Here is a 16871-nt window from a genome sequence, read left to right on the forward strand (position 1 = left end):
CTGTGCGGGAAAATAACCTCTATCGCGGGACTGTGGGAAAAAAGTGTCTATGCGGGAAAGTCCCGCAGAATCCATGCGGGTTGGGAGGTATGATATATATATTTATATGTATTTATTTATTTAATTTATATATATGTATATATATATATATATATATATATATATATATATATATATATATATATATTTATTAATTTTATATATATATATATATATATATTTTTATATATTTTTTTATTTATATTTTATATATATTTTTTATTTATATTTTATATATATATTTTTATATATATTTTATTTATATTTATTAATTATCGGGAGATCCTTTTTCACAACCCTGCCCGGTCTGGCACCCCCACACTCTAGCAGTCTTGAATAGTGGACTGTTCTTGACTTCATCATGCCCAGAGCAGGCTCCATAGACTAGGAGCAGTCCACTGCGGTTGCGTGCCGTTTTATCGGGAGAATCGAAGGATTGGGTGAGTATAAGCTTTCTGCTCACCCCTAGACAAAACAAGCAGTTGACCCGTGCAATAGAGAAAGATTTCCGCTCTAAGCCCAAGTGCTCTAAGCATACGCCCGTTTAGGGATCTTACAGGTGCTGGCTCTGCAGCAAACGAGGAAGGAAGAAAAAATCCTGGACGGCCGCACACCATTGAAGGCATCCTTTTTGATATCTTATGTGGCAGCCCAACTCCGGGCCAACCATTTTCTTTAATTATGCAGAGGGGCTGTGCCCACACTGCACAGGTCAACTGGGAAGGAAGAAAAAATCCTCGACGGCGGCACACCGTTGAAGGCATCTTTATTGATATCTTGTGTAGAAAATGAAATCCAATACAGTCACTTCATGTTCCAGAAAACAGGAAAAGCTGCGGACGCGTTTCACACCGTATAAAGGGGCTTAACCACTGGACTACCGCCCGCCATCAAATGACGGTGGGACGATAAGCCTCTCGTTATGGGAGGACGTCATATGACGTCCTCGCCTTCCCGCCGCGTCACTGGGAACCTGATGCGCGCGGGCGCGATGTACGCCGTGCACCCGCGATCGCCCGGTAACTGAGCAGGACCGTGGATCTCTGTGTGTAAACGTCCGGTCAGGGAGAGGAGACCGATGGTGTGTACCTTGTACATAGGGACACAGATCGGTCACCTCCCCCAGGCATTCCCCTCCCCCACAGTTAGAATCACTCAGTAGGGTACACATTTTAAGGGGTTGTAGAATTATTTTTTCCTAAATAGCTTCCTTTACCTTAGTGCAGTCCTCCTTCACTTACCTCATCCTTCCATTTTGCTTTTAAATGTCCTTATTTCTTCTGAGAAATCCTCACTTCCTGTTCTTCTGTCTGTAACTCACCACCATATTGCGAGGCTTTCTCCCTGGTGTGGAGTGTCGTGCTAGCCCCCTCCCCTGGTCCCCGCTTTGTTCTGGGAGCCATGTGTTACCCAGAACCCAAGGGGGGGGGGGGCGGGAACTGACGCTCTGCCCACAGTCTACCCGCAGAGTGTATGCCCGGAAGTGGGTGAAAATACCTGTCTTAGACTGGTATCTTCACCCCCCTCCCCCTGAAAGGTGCCAATTGTGGCACCGGAGGGGGAAAGGGTTCCGATGAGCAGAAGTTTCACTTTAGGGTGGAGCTCTGCTTTAAGTTTTATCTCTTCCCTACATATATACATGGTCAGACCTAGATTACTTTAGCTATGATTAAGCACCTTCACACCTCACATGCCTGACGAAGGGGCCCTGCGTGACTCCGAAACGTTGCACTCTCTTTGTGTTGTGATCATGCAATAAATCATCCGTTTGGACGCTATTTACGTCGTTCCATGGTGTGCTGGCAAATATTTCTTCTAATTCATACGGTGCGAAACGCGTCAGCAGCTTTCCCTGTTTTCTGTAACATGAAGTGACTGTATTGGATTTCATCTGCTACACAAGATATTAATAAAGATGCCTTCAACGGCATGCAGGATTTTTTCTTCCTTCCCAGTTGACCCGTGCGGTGTGTGGGCACAGCCCCACTGCATAGGTAAAGGAAATTTTTTCCCCCGGAGTTGGGCTGCATGCATTAGAATGTCCGACAATTTTAAGTTCTATGGGCCAGATCCACAGACAGAGTACGCCGGCGTATCTACTGATACGCCGGCGTACTTTCAAATTACCCGCGTCGTGTTAGATATGACGGCATCTGGGTAAGATCCGACAGGTATACGTCCTCGTACGCCTTTCGGATCTAAGATGCAATACTTCGGCGTCCGCTGGGTGGCGTTCACGTCGTTTTCCGCGCCGCGTATGCAAATTAGCTATTTCCGACGATTCACGAACGTACGCTCGGCCGTCGCATTCTCTTACGTCGTCTCTAGTCGGCTTTTTCCGGCGTATAGTTAAAGCTGCTATTTTTTGCGGCGTATAGTTAGATTTGCCATGTTAAAGCGGTGTTTCACCCTAAAAAACAACTTTATAGCATCTCATTCAGCATAGTAGCGCGAGCTACAGTATGCCGTTATATTTTTTTTGGAGCCATACTCACTGTTTAATCGCGTAGTAAAATTTCAGACTCCCCGCGGGGAATGGGCGTTCCTATTCAGAGGGCTCGTGATTGACGGCCGGCTATGGCGCGTCACGCTTCACGAAAATAGCCGGAGTAGGTCTCGGCTCTTCCCGGCGCTATACGGCGCCTGCGCACAGACATCCTATTTGACTGCGCAGGCGCCGTGAAGAGCAAACACCTATTTCGGCTATTTCCGTGAAGCGTGACGCGCCATAGCCGGCCGTCAATCACGAGCCCTCTGCATAGGAACGCCCATTCCCCTGAAACTTTACTACGCGATTACACAGTGAGTACGGCGCCAAAAAAAATATAAAGGCATAGTGTAGCTCACGCTACTATGCTGAATGAGATGCTAGAAAAAAATGTTTTTTAGGGAGAACCCCCGCTTTAAGTATGGCCGTCGTTCCCGCGTCGAAATGTGAATTTTTTTTTTTTTGCGTAACTCGTCCGTGAATCGGGATGGACGTAAGTCACGTCTAAGTTTAAAAAATGACGTCCTTGCGACGTCATTTCGCGCAATGCACGGCGGGAAATTTAGAAACGGAGCATGCGCAGTTCATTCGACGCGGGGACGCGCTTCATTTAAATGAATCACGCCCCCTAATCGCCGATTGGAATTCCGCCGCCAGAGATACACTACGCCGCCGTAACTTACGGCGCAAATTCTTCCAGGGTTCGAACCAGCCAAAAGTAAGTTACAGCGGCGTAGCGTATCTCTGATACGCTGCGCCGATCTAATTCTATGTGAATCTGCCCCTATGTATCTCCTTAGAGGAGATTCCTGTTCTGGCTGACGCGTGTCACTTGGACAGGAAGTAATGGCGGGATCTTCATCATGGGACCACAGATGTAAAAGAACAATTGAGTGGAGCTGTGCTTTAATTGGAATCTGCCCAGCCTTTGAGTTATGTATGTGCCAACCTGAGCTTTAGAAGGCCACTTATTTTTAAGCAAAGGTCAACCTGGATAGATTTATGTGCGTCGTAAAACTGAGCATTATATGTCAGCACTGTACAAATGTAATAAAATCAAAAGTTTATGTTTGGTAAACACAAATGTGTAGATGGTTCTGTGTACTTTATAAGGCTAAACTCCGGTGTAAGCAAATGTTATTAAAATGCATTCGTCATATGTTCTCTTCCTTTGCGTCTCGGTGTGTTTTGTTCATTTCTTCCACATCTGTGCCGTAATCCAATGTGAGACTTAATAAACACCGCTCACCAACGATGGGGCACTATTCCTCCCACTGACACCAATGATGGGGCACTATTCCTCCCACTGACACCAATGATGGGGCACTATTCCTCCCACTGACACCAATGATGGGGCACTATTCCTCCCACTGACACCAATGATGGGGCACTATTCCTCCCACTGACACCAATGATGGGGCACTATTCCTCCCACTGACACCATTGATGGGGCACTATTCCTCCCACTGACACCAATGATGGGACACTATTCCTCCCACTGACACCAATGATGGGACACTATTCCTCCCACTGACACCAATGATGGGGCACTATTCCTCCCACTGACACCAATGATGGGGCACTATTCCTCCCACTGACACCAATGATGGGGCACTATTCCTCCCACTGACACCATTGATGGGGCACTATTCCTCCCACTGACACCAATGATGGGACACTATTCCTCCCACTGACACCAATGATGGGACACTATTCCTCCCACTGACACCAATGATGGGGCACTATTCCTCCCACTGACACCAATGATGGGGCACTATTCCTCCCACTGACACCATTGATGGGGCACTATTCCTCCCACTGACACCAATGATGGGACACTATTCCTCCCACTGACACCAATGATGGGACACTATTCCTCCCACTGACACCAATGATGGGACACGATTCCTGCCACTGATAACAATGATGGGACACTATTCCTCTCACTGACACCAAGGATGGGGCACTATTCCTCCCACTGACACCAAGGATGGGGCACTATTCCTCCCACTGACACCAATGATGGGACACTATTCCTCCCACTGACACCAATGATGGGACACTATTCCTGCCACTGACACCAATGATGGGACACTTCCTGCTACTGATGCCAAGGATGGGACACTATTCCTTTCACTGACACCAAGGATGGGCCACTATTCCTCTCATTGACAGCAATGTTGGGGCACCATTCCTTTCACTGACACCAATGATGGGACACTATTCCTCTCATTGACACCAGGGATGGGGCACTATTATTCTCACTGACACCAAGGATGGGGCACTATTCCTCCCACTGACACCAAGGATGGGGCACTATTATTCTCACTGACACCAAGGATGGGGCATTATTTCTCTCGCTGACACCAAGGATGGGGCACTATTATTCTCACTGACACCAAGGATGGGGCATTATTTCTCTCACTGACACCAAGGATGGGGCACTATTCCTTTCATTGACACCAGGGATGGGGCACTATTCCTCTCACTGACACCAAGGATGGGGCACTATTCCTCCCACTGACACCAGTGATGGGGCACTATTCCTCTCACTGACACCAAGGATGGGGCACTATCCCTCCCACTGACACCAAGGATAGGGCACTATTCCTCCCACTGACACCAAGGATGGGGCACTATTCCTCCCACTGACACCAACGATGGGGCACTATTCCTTGCACTGACACCAACGATGAGGCACTATTCCTCCCACTGACACCAGTGATGGGGCACTATCCCTCCCACTGACACCAATGATGGGACACTATTCCTCGCACTGACACCAACGATGGGGCACTATTCCTCCCGCTGACACCAGCGATGGGGCACTATTCTCTCATTGACACTTTCTACTCTCACTGGCCACAGTCCAGCCCCTCTAAAGTCTGAAGGACAGTAAACGGGCCCTTTGCTTACAAAGTTTGAAGCCCCCTGAATCAGAAAAGTATATCCTCCTCTACAGGGCCGGCTTTCCTCTTATCCTTTAGGACAGAGGGTAGGCAACCAGTAGCCCTCCAGCTGTTGTGGAACTACATTTCCCATGAGGCATTGCAAGGCTGTCAGTTCCAATTACTCCCAGAGGCATGGTGGGACTTGTAGTTCTGCAACAGCTGGAGGGCCCCCAGGTTGCCGACCCCTGCTTTAGGATATAGTGGATACTTCACAAGCCTGTATTGTCAGAGTGGGGTAACGACTTTTGTAGGTTGCTGTATGAAATGTTGTCATAATTGGAGGAGAGGGGGGGGGGGGGGGGTGGGGGGAGCAAGGGTGGGTGGGGGGTTATTTTTGAAATAATTTTTGCCTTTCAGAAAACTAATTTTCTCCTTCTTCTTGTGTCTTGCAGCCCAAGTCCCCGACAACGATGAGCAGTTTGTACCGGACTATCAGGGTGATAACTGTGAGTATTGCACGCCAAGACTCCATTGGGTGAAGTGAATGCGCTTGGCGGGGATTGGTTCTGAGATGAGAGCGTTGGATGTGGAGCGCTCCTTTTTGTTGCTCACCATAAACGTGGCGTTTACATCTAGATTTTCTTAAGTGTTTTTGTGTATTATTATATCCATTACTAATGGAAGGAGCCAGACATTAATGGAATCTGCCGCTGCATTACGGCAATTTCTGTAGCGTGGGAGCCGTGTGTGTGTGTTGCCTATGTTTCTATGATGTGTGTATTTTTTTTTTTTTTTTACTGGAAATTCTTAATACACTGTAGCGTTTTAAAGGGGTGGTTTAAAAAATAAAAAAATAAAATGACCATGGCAAAAAAAGACATTTAACCACTTCAATACCAGGCACTTACACACCTTCCTGCCCAGGCCAATTTTCAGCTTTCAGCGCGGTTGCACTTTGAATGACAATTGCGCGGTCACGCTACGCTGTACCCAAACACATTTTTTATCATTTTGTTCCCACAAATAGAGCTTTCTTTTGGTGGTATTTGATCGCCTCTGCGATTTTTATTTTTTGCGCAAATGTTTTTATTTGTTTTCTTCTTCAATGACGAGCACTGATATGGCTGCACTGACTGGCACTGATAAGGTGGCACCAATGAGGTGGCACTGATGAGGTGGCACTGATAAGCACTGATAGGTGGCACTGGTGGGCACTCATAGGCTGCACTGATGGGCACTTATGGGTGGCACTGATGGATACATATGGGTGGCACTGATAGGTGGCACAGATGTAGGGTTGCCACCTCATCCCTTCAAAACAGAACACATATGAATTACACAGGTTCTGTGGCTGATTAAGGTGGTAATTGAACTCAAGTGGAGCCTTATCTAAATTAAATTAGCCTCAGAACCTTTGTAATTCATATGTGTTCTGTTTTAAAGGGATGAGGTGGCAACCCTACACAGATGGGCCCTGATGGTCACTGATAGGTGGGCATGGATGGGCACTGATAGATGGCACTGAGGGACACTGATGAGTGGCACTGGTTACTCTGGTGGGTGGCATTGCTGGGCATTACTGTTTTTATATGTGCTACTATGGTGCCAGTCAGTGCCCAATTGTGGGCACTGATTGGCATATGTTGGGCATGTTTTGTAACATGTGGATATCCATGGGGGATGTACCTGGCCATCCACATGTTGAAGGCTTCCCTGGTGGTCCTTGCGGCTTCCCTGGTGGTCCTGGGCGGGCATCCGAGGGGGGCTGCGCTGATGAACAATCAGCGCAAACCCCCCCTGTCAGGAGAGCCGCCGATCGGCTCTCCTCTACTCGGGTCTGTCAGACGCGAGTGAGGTAGAGCCAATCAATGGCACTTCCTGTTTACATCGTGATCAGCAGTGATTGGAATACGGCTGATCACGGAATTTTTCAGTCGCAGGCTCTTTACCGATATTGGTGTAGCGGTGTGTCAGATTGACACACCGCACCACCGATCGCCGCGATGCGCGCCCCCCACGGGCCCATGGAGGCTGTTATCCTGCAGGACTTCAATAGACGTCCAGTCAGGATAACAGAACCACTTCCCGGAGGTCAATATGCTATTGACCGGGTGGGAAGTGGTTACATTTTGAAAGCGGTGTTAAACCAAAAATTTAATATAATGCAGCTTACCAATCATTAGATGTGGCGGCTGCATTCGTTTTCTTATTTTTTAGGATTTTTTTCCCCCTCTGTTTTTACCTGGTGATCCGGCCACACTTCCTGTATTAGAGTACCTTGACTCTTGATGAAGGAGCAGATGGGGCACCTTTTGGACAGCAACATTGTCAGCGCGTTTCTGTGCATGCATGGGAGTGCCAACAACAATTTAAGGGGTTGTAAAGGTTTGTGTTTCTTCACCTTAAAGGGCTTATAAAGTTCTAAATTCTATGCATTAAGGTGAAAAAACATCTGATGCTTTCCGGCCCCCCGGTTTACTTACCTGAGCCCTCGAAAGTTCGGCGTCGTGAACGAGCAGGCTTCTCGACCAGGCTTTTCGGCTCATTCATTGGATGATTGATAGCAGTGCAGCCATTGGCTCCCGCTCCCGCCAATCAAACCAATGATGTGGCGCGCCAGGGGGGCGGGGCCGAGTGATACAGTCGGTGGCTATAGCTACTGGCTGTATCACGGGAGCGCGCCCGCAAGCTAACCCCCTTGGGAGAGAGCTTCCCATGAAGGGGGTTAGCTGACGTGGCGAGGAGCCGAGACAGCTGCCAAGGGACCCCAGAAGACGTGGATCGGGGACACTCTGTGCAAAACGAGCTGCACAGTGGAGGTAAGTATAACATGTTTGTTATTTTTTTTATAAAAACATTTAAACCTTTAGTGTTCCTTAAATGCATCCTATGCATTAAAGCGGAGTTCCACCAAAAAATTGAACTTCCGCTTTTCGGAACCCCCCCCCCCCCTCCTCCGGTGTCACATTTGGCACCTTTCAGGGGGAGGGGCGCGCAGATACCTGTATAATACAGGTATTTACACCCACTTCCGGGAGAGACTCCCGCGTGAGTCACTTCACTTTCCGTCCCCTCCCGCTGCCTTCTGGGAAACACACTGGTCCCAGGAGACAGCGGGGACCACTGGGAATGAGCCGCGCTTCTCGTGCATGCACAGTAGGGAACCGGACATCCTCAGCCGAGAGATGATCGATTGCTCGTCTTCTGCAGCTGAGAGATGATCGATTGCTCGTCTTCTGCTGCCGACATCGCGGGCACCCTGGGCAGGTAAGTGTCCATTTATTAAAAGTCAGCAGCTGCAGTATTTGTAGCTACTGGCTTTTAATTATTTTTATTTTTTTCGCGGGACCTCCGCTTTAAGGTGAAAAAACACCTGGCATTGACGGCCTCCCCTGCCCCCCCCCCCCCTGCTTTACTTACCTGAGCCCGTTCACCTACTGTGCGCGTCCCCCGGCGTCCTCTTCTCCACGGATTCTGGCCGTTGATTGGCTAGATTGAATAGATTGATAGCAGCGCAGCCATTGGCTCACGCTGCTGTCAATCACATTCAATGACGCGGCGCGCTGGGGGGCCGGGCCGAGTGGCTGTATCACGGGAGTGCACCCGCAAGCTAACCACCTTGGGAGAGAGCTTCCCATGAAGCGGGTTAGCTCTTACGGGAAGAAGCCGAGACAGCCGTCGAGGGACCCCAGAAGAGGAGGATCGGGGCCACTCTGTTCAAAATGAACTGCACAGTGGAGGTAAGTATAACATGTTTGTCATTTAAAAAAAAAATGAAGCGTTACAACCACTTTAAAGGCACAGCTGCTCGTCTACTACATGGCAGCGCGTTTCTGTGCATGTCAAGGACAGAGCGCGATTTTGTGTGTGTTCCCCATGCACAGTAGATATCCAATGTGTGTGTGTGTGACAGCGCTGGACGTGTATGCAAATTCAAATCGTTTGTGAATTCGAATAAATTCCCAATTTCCAAAGAGAATAAAATGGAATAGAAAATAAAAGATTATAATACAAAAAATGATATATATTTTTTCTATTCTATTCCTTTATTTTCTATTCTATTTTATTCTCTTTGGAAATTGGAAAACGATTTGAATTCGAAAAGTATTCGAACTTGAAAACTATTCGAAAACGGTTCGAATTCCGTCCGGATTTTTTTGTCATTATTTCGGATTCATTTAAATTTCGGTGCTATTCTAATTCGGAAGGTCGGATGTATCCGACTTTCCGAATTAGAATAGTACCGAAATTTAAATGAATCCGAAATAATGACAAAAAAATTCGGACGGAATTCGAACCGTTTTCGAAAATTCGTCCAAATATTAATTCGGAACGAAACGAACCGCACATGTCTAGTCCCGGCCCTGCATACCCCCATGAAGGACAACACATCCCCCAGATCACCTCCAGGGATACCGGACTACATACACGTCCAGCGCTGTTACACACACACATTGGATATCTAGGGGCAGATTCACAGAGATCAGCGTATCTCTGTGCGGGCGTAGCGCATCTCATATGCGCTACGCCGACGTAACATAGAGAGGCAAGTACAGTATTCACAAAGTACTTGCTCCCTAAGTTACGGCGGCGTAGCGAAAATGGGCCGGCGTAAGCCCGCCTAAATCAAAGTAGGCTGGTAGTGGGCGTGTTGTATTGAAATGAATCGTGACCCCATGTAAATTAAGCGCCGAACGACTACATACACGTCCAGCGCTGTCGCACACACACACACATTGGATATCTAGGGCCAGATTCACAGAGATGCTCAGAATCACGTCGAATTTACGCCCTAAGATACGACGGCTCAATGGCAACGACATGAACGTAACCTACGCCCAGCCCCATTCACGTACGACTTACGTAAACGACGTAAAAATATACGCTTGTTCCGACGTCCATACTTTGCATTACCTGCGCCTCATATAGCAGGGGTAACTTTACGCCGGACGTAAGCCTTACGTAAACGGCGTAGCTAAATCCGACGGGCGCAAGTACGTTCGTGAATCGGCGTATCTAGGTCATTTGCATATTCGACGCGTAAATCTACCGAAGCGCCCCTTGCGGCCAGCGTAAATATGCACCCAAGATACGATGGCGTAGGAGACTAACGTCGGTCGTATCTTGGCAAATTTCAGGCGTATCTAGTTTCAAGAATACGCGTATAGATACGACGGCACACATTTGGACTTACGACGGCGTATCTGGAGATACGTCGTCTTAAGTCCTTTCTGAATCTGACCCCTACTGTGTAGGGGGGACACACACAAAATCGCGCTCTCTCCTGACACGCACAGAAACGCGCTGCCATGTAGCAGACACGCGGCTGTGCCATTAATTGTTGTTGGCACTCCCACGCATCTGCAAAACGTGCGCGGCAAACCACATGGTGCCGCAAACCGATTTTCTATGCACAGTATACAAGAGGCGGCCATATTTATCCACTCTACATCCTGGCTGGGTTTTCTTCTTAGTAACAATGTACTGTCTGCATGTCTTGCTCGCTCACAATGGGAGTTTGCTTGTCTGGTCTGACCAGTTGAAAACAATGGGCTCTGTGAGCGAGATTTTATCTCGGCAGTTGTTGAACAAGGAGGCAGAAGTGACGGCATTGAAGAGTAATTAGAGGGGGTTCTGCTAATTATCTAATACAGTCAGGGAAATACGGTCACCATCTGCAGTTGTATAAAATCCTTTTCAAATAAACGTTGCAGTAATAATGTGAATTATGTGAATGTTAAATATCTACAGCAGTATTAACCGCTTCAGCCCCATAAGAATTTACCCCCCTTCCTGAGCAGGTCTCTTTTACGACGTGACACCCAAACAAAATGTATGTCCTTTTTTTCCCACAATTAGAACTTTCTTGTGGTGGTATTTGATCACCTCTGTGTTTTTTTTTTTGCACTATAAACAAAAAAGAACGACAATTTTGAAAAAACAAACAAACATTTTTTACTATTACAAATATCTTAACCACTTCCCGCCCCGGTCAATAGTCAATTGACGTCCGGGAAGTGGTTGTGAAATCCTGACTGGACGTCTATTGACGTCCTGCAGGATTTCATGCCGGCACGCGCCCGTGGGGGTGCGCAGCGCGGCGATCGGTGATGCGGGGTGTCAGTCTGACACCCTGCATCTCCGATCTCGGTAAAGAGCCTCCGGCGAAAGCTCTTTACCACGTGATCAGCCGTGTCCAACCACGGCTGATCACAATGTAAACAGGAAGAGCCGTTGATCGGCTCTTCCTCACTCGCGTCTGACAGACGCGAGTAGAGGAGAGCCGATCGGCGTCTCTCCTGACAGGGGGGGTTCGCGCTGATTGTTTATCAGCGCAGCCCCCCCTCCGATGTCAACACTGGACTACCAGTGAGTGCCCCCCGATGCTCAATAGAGCAAAAAAACACCAAAAAAAAATGTACACAATCGATGCCAATCAGTGGGCACTGACTGGCAACATGGACACTGGCTGGAATGATGCCCAGTAATGCCATCAGTGCCACCCCTCAGTGTCCATCAGTGCCACCCAGTGTTTATCAGTGCCCATCTATGCCCAGTGCCCACCTATCAGTGCCCATCTGTGCCACCCATAAGTACCCATCAGTGCCACCCATAAGTGCCACCCATGCGCAAAAAATAAAAATCGCAGAGGTGATCAAATACCACCAAAAGAAAGCTCTGTTTGTGGGAACAAAATTATAAAAATGTCATTTGGGTACAGTGTAGCATGACCGCGCAATTGTCATTCAAATTGCGACAGCGCTGAAAGCTGAAAATTGGCTTGGGCAGGAAGGTGCGTAAGTGCCTGGTATGGAAGTGGTTAAAAAAATATAAAAAAATTATAATTTCTTCCTCAGTTTAGGACAATATGTATTCTTCTACATATTTTTGGTAAAAAAAAAAAAATCGCAATAAGTGTATATTAACCACTTAACCCCTGGACCATTTTGCTGGTCAATGACCGGCCACTTTTTGCGATTCGGCACTGCGTCGCTTTAACTGACAATTGCGCGGTCGTGTGACGTGGCTCCCAAACAAAATTGGCCTTCTTTTTTTTACCACAAACAGAGATTTCTTTTGGTGGCATTTGATCACCTCTGCGGCTTTTATTTTTTTCCCTCAGTTTAGGCCGATACGTATTCTTCTACTGGGCAAAGTAATGCTCTGGGGCCCCTACAATGATGACAGTGCAGGTAAACAGACATCAAGTAGGTAGGAGGCAGACTGCCTCCCCTGTGTATCTATCACTCTCAGTACCATCATGGGGCCCCCAATTTCGGGGCAGCGTGGGCTCAAGGGCCAGCTGCTTTGGGGAAAGTGCAGGGGCCCCCCATGCAGCTGGGGCCCCTGGGCAGTGCCCAGGTGTGCCCTCTCATTAAGACAGCCCTGAACATAGCACAACAGCAAGCGCTCCATCATTGTCCCTGTACCTGGCTTCCATGCAATCTGCTCTGAGCAATAAAAAAAGGTCACGATCATTACCAAAGTGGTTCAGACACTCTTTCCTTTGTCTTAAGTAGATTAGACAGTTAATCGTATTAGATATTAGCATGTCTCATATTGAGATCAACACATAAACCTTGTCAGACAGGAATTTTGATCTGCGATAGTTGCAGGTATGGGACCGCCAGAGTCTGGAGCACAATGATAACCACTTTTTTTTTTCCAAAATTGGACTTCCACTGTGCTAATGTCACCCAAAAACTGAATTTACATTTGGGGATATTTCTGATGCCCTCTTCGTATGTCACCATAAAATATAATAATAAACTCCGTAAACTACATCAAAAGTAATTTTTATGCACAGATATTAAAATCACATATAAAAGAGAAATATCCATATGGGTTTCATATATCAACGGCCTATGGCTGCAAACAAAAGTGTTTTATTCTGTACAGTTGCACCACATTCAGATCTTAAAAAAAAAAATATTAGAAATAATCTGCATCAGAGGTCCTGCGTAGGGATGATATTTTACTCTTACGTGCATTCTTTTGGAGCTGTTTGCATCCAAGCAGATGAAATATACTAGGTGGCAGAAGCTGCCTGCGTCCTGGCAATTAAAGGATGCTAGGTCCTGAAGCTCCTCCATCCTGCTAACTGAAGGTCACTAAGTGGCATAAGCCACCTCCGTTCTGACAGCTGCAATACTCTAGGCTGCCTGCGTCCTGGCAACTGAAGGATGCTATGTAACAGAAGCCACTTGCATCCTGGCAACTGAGAGAAGCTAGTTGGTGAAAGCCACCTGTGTCCTGGCATCTGAAGGATGCTAGTTGGCAGAAACCGCCTGCATCCTTGCAACTGAAGGACGTTAGTTGGCAGAAGCCACCTGTGTCCTGTCAATTGAAGGATGCTAATTGGCAGAAGCCGCCTGCATCCTGGCAACTGAAGGACGCTAGTTGGCAGAAGCCACCTGTGTCCTGGCAATTGAAGAATGCTAGTTGGTCAAAGCCGAAGTGGCACAAGCTTCCTACATCATGGAAACTGAAGGATGCTGGGTGGTAATGCCTCCTGGTGAAAGCCACCTGCGCCCTGGCATCTGAAGCATGCTAGTTGGTACAAGCCGCCTGCGTCCTGGCAACTGAAGGTAGCTAGTTGGAAGAAGCCGCCTGTGTTCTGGCAACTGAAGGATGCTAGTTGGCAGAAGCCACCTGTGTTCTGGCAACTGAAGGACGCTAGTTGGAAGAAGCTGCCTGTGTTCTGGAAACTGAAGGATGCTAGTTGGAAGAAGCCACCTGTGTCCTGGCAATTGAAGGATGCTAGTTGGCAGAAGCTGAAGCAGGCAAGCAACACAAGCTTCCTACATCATGGATACTGATGTTAGGTGGTGAAGCCTCCTGTGTCCTGGTAGCTAAAAGACACTAAAGGGAGCAAGCCACCTTCTACCTGGCAACTGAAACTTCCTAAGGCGCAGAAGCCACCGGCATCCTGGCAACTGAAGGACACTAGTTGACAGAAGGATCCTGCATCCTGGCAACTGAAGGTAACTAAGCAGCAGAAGCCGCCTGCATCCTGGAAACTGAAGGATACTAGGTGGCAGAAGCTGCTTGGATCCTCACTGATGAAGGACAATAGGTGGCAAAGATGACTTGTGTCCTGGCAACTGAAGGACAAATTGCACCAGTCACCTGTATCCTGGCAACTGGAGGATTAAATGCTTCAACATTGTAAGCATTTAAGTTAAGTTGCTCAAACACTGAGGGCCAGATTCTCGTACGATTGCGTAACTTTGTGCGGGCGTAACGTATCTGATTTACGTTACACCTCCGCAACTTAGACGGGCAAGTGCTGTATTCTCAAAACACTTGCTCCATAAGTTGCGGCGGCGTAGCGTAAATCGGCCGGCGTAAGCCCGCCTAATTATGTAAATGACTTCCAGCCCCATTCACGGACGACTTACGCAAACGACGTAAATTTCGTCGCGGGAACGACGGCCATACTTAACATTGGCTGCGCCTCATATAGCAGGGGCAACTTTACGCGGGGAAAAGCCTAACGTAAACGGCTTATCTGTACTGCGTCAGACGGGCGTCTGTTCGTGAATTCGCGTATCTAGCTGATTTACATATTGTGACGCGTAAATCAGCTTATACGCCCCTAGCGGCCAGCGTAAAAATGCAGTTACGATCCGACAGCATAAGAAATTTACGCTGGTCGGATGTAATAGAAATCTATGCGTAACTGATTCTAAGAATCAGGCGCATAGATAAGACGGTTTGGATTCGGACTTACGACGGCGTACATGGCGCTACGCCGTCGTAAGTCCTTTCAGAATCTGGGCCTGAATGAGCACCACATTCAGCATGTTTCTGCCAGAAGGATCCTCCAACCCAGTTATCAAGTTTTCATATGGCCATGTACAATGTACCCTTATGCCCCGTACACACGACCGTGTTTCCCCAACGGGAAAACTGCGAGGAGAGCTTTTGGCCGGGAATCCCGACCGTGTGTATGCTACTTGCAGTTTTTCCGATGGGAAAACTGCCCAAAAACTGCCAGACAAAAAAAGAGAACCTGCTCTTTTCCCGCCGGAAAATTGCCATTTTTGGCAGTTTTCCTGTGGGGAAAAAGCATGATGAAGCATACACATGGTCGGGATTCCCGAGGAAAACCTCTCATCTGAGTTTTCCCGATGGGAAAATCGAACGTGTGTACGGGGGAAAAGCAGAGAGCAGGTTCCCGGTTTTCCCCTCGGGATTTCCGACGGACCTTTTGCCGTCGGAAATCCCGGTCGCGTGTACTAAGCATAAGACCTCACATTACTACCTCCTTGAAAACTGAAAAGTACTCATTGGCCAAAACACTAAAATCCCTTTATAATTCGATACAATGTAATTAATTTATTTCAGTAGATGCCAATTTCTTTAGTGGGGTGAGGATCATTCTCAATGTGTTTCCAGATTATTAATCCACTTCATTCTGATATAGGAGGTGTGTCTACAATATTGTACCAAAACTTAACATTAATAACACACATGACTTATTTATACGTTTGAAACACAATGTCCAATCACTCAGACAATAAGCCAATGGCTTTTTCCTATCAGTGGGGAGACCGCATGGGATAAATTATCCTGTGTATGTCCCCTATGCCCCCCCCCCCCTTCTATGAAATAGGACTTGTACAGTATGGATATTTCTCTTTTTATTATGTGTAATTTAAATAAAAATACTTTTTCATATAATATACTTCAGTATTTCTCAAATAGAGACCCTCAGCGCCCTATGGTGCCACCTGGGTCCACCCATCTTTGATGAAATATTAAATCAAATATTAAAAGCCAGCAGCTACAAATACTGCAACTTACCTGTCTAGGGTGCCCGCGATGTCGGCAGCCGAAGCCGATCAATCGCTCGGCTCTCGGCTGCCCCCCGCCATCCTCAGTGAGGAAATCAGGAAGTGAAGCCTTTGCGGCTTCACTTCCGGTTCCCTACTGCGCATGCGCAAGTCACTCTGCGCGTCCTCACTGGTCCCTGGGACCTGTGTGTTTCCCAAAAGACAGCGGGGGAGGACAGTGTAGGCACCGGACATGGTGTAAATCACTGTGATCACTGCGATGATCTATGCCAGGAAGTGGGAGAAAATACCTGTATTACACAGTTATCTGCTCCCCCCTCCCCCTGAAAGGTGCCAAATGTGACACCGGAAGGGGGATTCCAAAAAGTGGAAGTTACATTTTTGGGTAGAGCTCCACTTTAATGTGACTGGTGTTTTTGCTTTGCAGTCGATGGGACGTGATTTTGCATTACAGTTATTGGAAAAGTGGGATGCGTTTTTCCATTGAAGTAAATGGGGGGTGTTTTTGCAATGAAGTCAATGGGAGTTTTTTTTTTTGCATTGAAGTTAATAGGGGGGGGGGGGGGTTGCATTGAAGTCTATGGGGAGCACTTTTGCATTGAATTCAATGGGAAGCAGCATGCCGTTATTGGCACTTTTATTTTTTTATCTGCA

The 16871-nt window shown here is 47.5% G+C and overlaps 1 protein-coding gene across 2 annotated transcripts in view; it reads left to right on the forward strand.

Annotated features, from left to right (window-relative positions):
- LOC120939857 (ETS translocation variant 1-like) overlaps nt 1–16871 on the forward strand; it is a 69189-nt gene that overhangs the window by 23534 nt on the left and 28784 nt on the right. For both annotated transcript variants that reach the window (XM_040352256.1, XM_040352257.1), the window contains one exon: nt 5871–5924. In XM_040352256.1, the coding sequence (XP_040208190.1) occupies nt 5871–5924 (54 nt within the window). The remainder of the gene's footprint in view (nt 1–5870; nt 5925–16871) is intronic.

Source organism: Rana temporaria, chromosome 5 (assembly GCF_905171775.1).
Source record: "Rana temporaria chromosome 5, aRanTem1.1, whole genome shotgun sequence".
NCBI classification, from domain to species: domain Eukaryota; kingdom Metazoa; phylum Chordata; class Amphibia; order Anura; family Ranidae; genus Rana; species Rana temporaria.